The sequence below is a fragment of the Astatotilapia calliptera genome, chromosome 10 (assembly GCF_900246225.1).
Source record: "Astatotilapia calliptera chromosome 10, fAstCal1.2, whole genome shotgun sequence".
Classification (NCBI taxonomy): Eukaryota; Metazoa; Chordata; class Actinopteri; order Cichliformes; family Cichlidae; genus Astatotilapia; species Astatotilapia calliptera.
This window is the reverse complement of record NC_039311.1, coordinates 16,254,164-16,260,801: the sequence shown is the minus strand read 5'-3', so window position 1 is coordinate 16,260,801 and position 6,638 is coordinate 16,254,164. Positions and strand designations below refer to the sequence as shown.

The window sequence follows — 6,638 nt, the reverse complement described above, 5'->3', positions numbered from 1 at the left end:
ACAACTTGATGGTTTTCAGATGACTGAGCTCTAAAATGCTTTGATGCTTTCTTGGTAAGGATGCCTTAACATGCCACAAGCAGATGACCTAATCTTCTAAACCCTCGGGCAGAGATTAATCAACAATCATGTGGCTTCCTTATGAGAATCTTAGAGTCCTGATTCAGCCTCACACACACACACACACACACACACACACACACACACACACACACACACACACACACACACACACACACACACACACACACACACACACACACACACACACACACACACACACACACACACAAACTCAGTGTATAATTTTTATTAAACTAATAAAAGTTAGACACTGATTTTCTGTTCACTGTCTTACAGTGGTCCTCAGAGTGATCAGAAAATAAATGTTTGTTCCAGGTTAAAGTGGATGAATAAAATCATTGTTTTATGAAGTTTTATGAAAGTGTTAGAAAAACAGATAACATGGTTTATATGTGTTAACTGATTTCACAGCTTTAAAATAAATACACAAGTACAATCTGCACACAGCATAACAACTAAAGAAGGGATGTTAAGTCTTTCTTTGCTTCTCAAAAACACCATACAATGACTTCTCACAGCACATTTTCCTGTGCCTGTAAAGTGTAACGCTGCCATTCTGATATCATATGAGAGATGCATGATATTTAGACGCTCTCATGATGAGCTAAAAAATGTGACATTTTTCTGTGGAGAGGCCCTTGTTTAAATCCACCCTTATGCAAGCTGTAAATAACCAATAAAAACTCACACTACCACATGACACTGCCATATAAACCTCAGTCAGCTATGAAAGCAACCTCTCATAGTACATTTGCAGAAATGCCAACAAACCAAACAATTAATTTAATCCAGATTAGTGGGCTGATCCAGATCAGGATATGAGAGCTAACTTAAATTTATGTCTTAATTCACAGAAGAAGAAGAAGAAGAAGAAGAAAAAGAATGGCATGAATTGAGAGGCTAATACTAGCAAGTAGTACACAGGAGCAGGCTCAATGCAAGGCAACTGGACAATCAGGTTAAGTACTAAATCCCACAGTATGTAGAAGATGCTGTATACAGTATCTGCATAATGTACCTAATGTATAAAATGTAAATCAAAGAATAGAAGCAAGCAAAAGGAAAAAAAAAAAAAAAGCAGAAAACATACAAAAGAAAAACTTCAAATAGCTAAGCGAGTAAAAAACACAGTGAAACAATAAAAAGAAGAGGAGAACAGGAACAAGGATGCAGAGATTACAGAAACCTGCCTATATGGGTATGAGCGTTGATGTGTGCCTGCAAAGAGAGAGAAATAGCTTCACAAAGATGTTGGAGGATACTCCAAAAAGACTCCAGTTACCATGGATACAAGGGGTTAGGTTCTGATGAAGAAAAATTACATACACAGACACTTAATAATCACTTCTGATAAAAGTGTGACTCAGGAGGTAGCGTGGGCCAAACTAACACTGTGAAGTTTTGGTAATCGGAAACTGATGGTTTGGTCCACGGCTCCAGCTGAAATGAACTGAACTGTCCTTGCGAGTAAGATGCTATGTGAGTGTAGCTTGTAGTGTAAGGCACTGTGAGAGATCAATAACAAAGCAGTCCATTTACCATTTAGATGTTATAAGCCTAAAACCCAGTGTTTAGCAGTATGACAACCACTCCCCTACTATTGACAAAGACATATGTCTGGGAAATCTTTGACCACATAAACTTGAATTGCTCCAGCACGTCTGTTCCATGGCCATAAAAGTCTGTTTACACCAAGCAGGCTCCAGGATGTTTGTGTGCCTAAAATATTTCACTCCACTTCTTTGCAGCTTCTTGCCACAACCAAACTGTTATTACAGATATAACCAACAAATTAAAGTTCGTTAGTTGTGTGACAGATTTGAAGCAGTTTATCTTGATACATTACCCAATGTTAAATACTCAAAGTTAATTATATAAACAACCTATTTGATTTTTTTATTTATTTTTTAAAAAGTGAAAATTTCACATCATTAGAAAATAGCAAAAAAATAAATAAATAAATGGGATCCTCTGAAAGAGGTCAGTACTGTTTTCTTTGGCTAGTGCAGAATAAAATTAAAGATGTGTATTTGCATTGAGTCCTTTGGGTGTGTTGCATCAAGCGTATCGGGAGAACTTTCATACCATTCATGAGGTGAAGATGTTGCCAGTGTTTTTCCAAAGCGAGCTGTTGTTGTAAGAGTAAAAATTTAATTAGGTTAAAAAAAAAATAAAAAATAGGCAGAGATGACCAGAGATTTGTGTCTATGCTCTCTGGCTCAACACACCACATCGTGACGAAAAGCACAGACAGCAGTGTTATTTCATTATTCCGGCAGAAACTTCACACTCGCAGCATGGCACGTTACAACAAAAAGTGTTAAATAAATGAGCAACTTCAAGTGACTTCAGTCTGCAAGCTTTGGTTTGCTCCTCAAAAGCGCAACAAACTAAAATGTTCAACTCTAGTTTGGACCAAAGAGCCTAAACTGTTCCAATCGTTTCATAGTACACACCACCACTGCTCCCCTTTCCTTGTAAGATTCAGATGGCTTTGCCTCTTAGTCCTGCTGTGCATCCATTCTTTTTCAGTTCTCACACTGATCTGTCCTTTCATTATTTCAAGCAGCCAGAGCAGCTCATCTGCCTGTTGGACTTGAGCTGCGGAGAGATTGTGTCGGGTACCACAGTTTTCAGGATGTCGTTTTCTGTGGCCATGATGTGCTTGACTAGGAAGTTTGCAGCTTCACTGATGTTGAGATTGTCCTATATGAGAGAGAAGAACTCATTAAAACAACGTCCCAGTTTTGTTAACCTTGTGTCAGAACACTAACAGAGCATTAGAAGCATTTACATGATCCCACCTTTAAAAATGTGACCGATCGGACTGCTTTTACCGTCACAGAAACACCATCATGTATGTACGTCTTTAAATAAATGCAGTAAACGTTCTTCTGGCTGCTCCACATAAGGAGTGGGTACATCTGTTTGTATAGTCTACCTCTGACACTTCTGGGCAAATCTGCACCTTATAAACTTTGACCTTTCAGAATGTCGAGTCTTGATGCCACAAGCAGCTCCAACACGTCAGTGTCAACAGCAGATGTGTAAGTGCATGCGATATTAGCAGAATTCTATGCAGCAGCATAAAAGTAAAACAATTTTACGGCGTTCTTCTGGAAATGTCGACAAACACACCGAGTACTGAGCGTGAACATTTTATTTAAACCTAGTAATTTAAATGGTCAAGATCGCAGAACACCAAATGCATGTATATCATAACTACAGCAAATTATATGGTGCCTAAAACACAAATTATCCAGCACATTAAGCAGGTAGAAAATGTATATGTCATCAAACTGAGGTTTTATAATGCCCACTCAAGAACAGAACTGAAAACAGTTCTGTTTTGATTGGAAGCAGAACTCCCCGTAGGATGTGGGAGTTTTTGAACACCAGACAGTTAACAATAACTTATGGAATTTCTTCTAACCCTGCACTGTAAATGTATCTCATGAGCATATAAAAGCCCAGTTAGCTCTATGGAGATGATCATTTCTGACTAAAGTGACCAGAGTGTGACTCAGAGATGGCTGGGATTCTTTCAATCCTAAACAGTGCTTATATTTTGAGAAGTATCCCTAGATGCACTCTTGCTCGGGGTTGTATGTTTCTTTAATGGTTGCTCTGGGAAGTAACTGATTACCTTAGCTTGGCTTCTCTTCTGACACTTAGGAACAAAGCTAAAAAAAAAAATAAATCTCTGTTTCAGTCAGATAAGACTATTTTAAAATGACTGATTGATTAAAGGAGCACAATATAGTCAGCATTTGGCATCTAGGCTCTTGGCTCATTATTCCCTGCTAATATATTATATGTAAAATTAGGGAGAGATGAGTCAATATCCCCCAGGGCTTACAGTTGGGTGCTATGGTGCTGGTGGAGAAGGATGCAGGGAAGCTGTGGCTACATGTTGGTGGGAGAGATGGGAACTATAACAGCTTAAAAAGACTTCCAATAGGAAGGGTGTGTCTGTTATATGATGTTAGGAAAATGAGGTATGTTCTGTGTTTGTTTAAGAATCTGTTTCATTCCATACTTCGGAAATGACTAGCAAACTGTAGCAAACGTATTATAACTGTACTTTGGTCGCACCTTGGCAGAAGTCTCAAACCAACCGACAAAGCCGTGGTCCTTGCAAAACTGGTCCATTTTAATGCCATTGTTGGTCAGCTCCCTGCCCTGGTCACACTTGTTGGCCAGCAGCACGGTGGCGATGCTCTTTCCATTAGCCAGCATTAATTTAGAATCCAGATCTTCTTTCCACTTAACGACAGCCTCAAAGGTTGTTGGCCGTGTCACGTCGAACACTATGAAGGCCCCCATGGCTTCACGGTAGTACACTCGTGTCATGTTCCCAAAACGCTCCTGACCTGTGATTCACAAACACAGACAAACACGGAGATTCATTCATTCGTAAGACAGCGTTGTTGTTGCCAGCATCAGATCCAATGACAGATTTTCATTGTTCTTCCTGCATGTTTGCAGCAAAACAACTAATACAGCAGACTGCAGTCAGCAGTGCCTGCATTCCCATGAAACAGCACATTCCTGTAGTCTTACCATCATGTTGCACATAAACATATGGCCAATGTGACTGCTTGATTTGCTTAATTTAGACATGCAATTTGCAAGTAGGTTAAAACAGCATTTATCCCTGTACGCATGTGAAAAGTCTATATGGAAGATGTATGCACGTGGATGTACGTGGGTTCATCTGAGCTTGTGCAAGAAATGAAAATTAGAGGAGCAGGTTAGCTGTTAACAACACATTCCCTCAGAGATGCGTGATGCGGTCTAATTTGACTTGTTGGTCCGGAACAGAGCGCGTAGGTGTGTGCTTACTGCTTGCTGTGCAGGAAATGTCCTCTCAGCAGAAAAGTTAATACTAATGGATGGATGAGAGGCCACTTCTGGCTTTAATAAAAGCTCTCTGAGAAAGACAAAGTGTTGCCATTTACCATCATAAGTAAGGGGAAATTGATAGCTTCCTCCTTTCGTGCAAGGCTGTATATAAATAATTGCCATTGTGTAAGAGAAGTCACAGACAGACGTGTCACATTTGTCACTTGACAAACTGTCATTCAGTAAGCCTAGGGTGCGCTTTAAAGTTTTGCATGACTTCCAATCAAAGCATATGAAATGTATTCCCCGCATGATGAAAAGAGGATTAATGTTTCACTCCTCAGTGCCTATCTGCCCATCTGGATTAATTCAACCAGGTAGACAAACTAAATCAGATGTGACTTACTATATTTACTTGACCCTGACATAATCATTTAATTTAATGAAGAAAAATTAAACCCATAAGGCATGTACCTCTGTGTGTGTCTCACTTTGCTCGTTGTGACTGAGTAAGGTGGTTTTGTTTTTTATTAGGGCTACAAAACACTCCTGTAACTCCTTTAAATCTCCCTCACATGGCTCTAATCACATGATGCAACATCATACCTTAAATGAATGACTGAACAACAGTGTGCTGGTCTTGTCTAAGCAGTGTGTGTGTGTCAGAGAGAGAGAGAGAGAGAGAGAGAGAGAACGTGGGTTGTGTCAGATACCAGCTCTCCACAGTGACAGTGCATCTCTATGTTGTGAACGTTTCATAAATATAGAAGAGTCATGCCTCGTTGTCACTTAGAAGATAAGTGTTATCTACCCAAAGGATCTTTTTTTCGGGAACTAAGCAGCACTGCTACAAATTTTCTAACTTTTTCTTCCTCCACTAGTTCTTTTACATTTCATATTTTAAAATACCAAAAGGAGGAAAAATGGTGTAAACGGCGTATAATACAGATCCCTTACACCCGCCATAAACTTTTGTGGAGGAAAAGCAAGTTGCCAATTTATTTGGCCTGCTGTCACACCTACAGACAGATACAACACGTAACACACACTCAGCTTCTTCACTGCCCTACCTGCAATGTCCCACAGCTGGAGCCGCACCGTCTCTGAATCCCAGTTTAACACTTTCAGGGCGAAGTCAACTCCGATCGTAGCCCGGTAATTAGTGGAGTAGGTGTGGTGGACGTAGCGCCTGATGATGGAAGTCTTCCCGACCCCCAGGTCTCCGATGACCAGCACCTTATACAGGTGCTCTTTCCGTAGACTCTGCATACCATTGGAGTGTGAAGGATAGTTGGTCATCCCACCTGTCAGAGCTCAGCAGCGGTAGCAGTTTTCAGTAACTCTGACCTGGCTCGAGTGCGTTCCCCTGGTCTCCTGCGCGTCTTTCTCCGCCCTCCCTGTGGCGGGAGTGTGTGATTGCTGTGGGGCTGTGTTTGGGAACTTGTGACCTCGCCTCGCCACTCTGAGGAGACGTCAGTGAAGTAACAAGACTTTGCGAGTGTCTGTACTGCCCCTTTATACAACGGGTTAACCGTTTACGTGCTGGCATCACAAGTTCGTCTGACCGTTAAATATTAACGAAACTATAAGCACTAACAAGAGCAATACCCGAATCTTGCTCTTAAAGAAAACAAAAATTACACAACAGACACTGGTACCGTTTTGTATTGCGGTAGGGTAACTGAGGATAACTTTTAATTGAGAACATC

The 6,638-nt window shown here is 40.5% G+C and overlaps 1 protein-coding gene across 1 annotated transcript; it reads right to left on the bottom strand.

The window, feature by feature from the left end:
• Positions 1 to 1,922: 1,922 nt before the first annotated feature.
• On the bottom strand, positions 1,923 to 6,339 carry rab38b (RAB38b, member of RAS oncogene family). Its single transcript, XM_026183187.1, has 3 exons — positions 6,000 to 6,339; positions 4,180 to 4,457; positions 1,923 to 2,790 (listed from the first exon to the last, which is right to left on the bottom strand). The coding sequence occupies exons 1-3, from the start codon at positions 6,226 to 6,228 to the stop codon at positions 2,641 to 2,643; spliced, it is 657 nt and encodes a 218-aa protein (XP_026038972.1). The 5' UTR covers positions 6,229 to 6,339; the 3' UTR covers positions 1,923 to 2,640.
• Between the last annotated feature and the right edge of the window lie 299 nt (positions 6,340 to 6,638).

Bases quoted from the DNA above. Each gene is read 5' to 3' on its own strand.
- rab38b (XM_026183187.1), bottom strand. From the start codon at position 6,228: ATGACCAACTATCCTTCACACTCCAATGGTATGCAGAGTCTACGGAAA. The intron at 4,458-5,999 runs GTAGGGCAGTGA...TGTGAATCACAG, and splicing joins CCAGCTGTGGGACATTGCAG to GTCAGGAGCGTTTTGGGAAC. The intron at 2,791-4,179 runs GTGCGACCAAAG...TCTCTCATATAG, and splicing joins GGTTTGAGACTTCTGCCAAG to GACAATCTCAACATCAGTGA.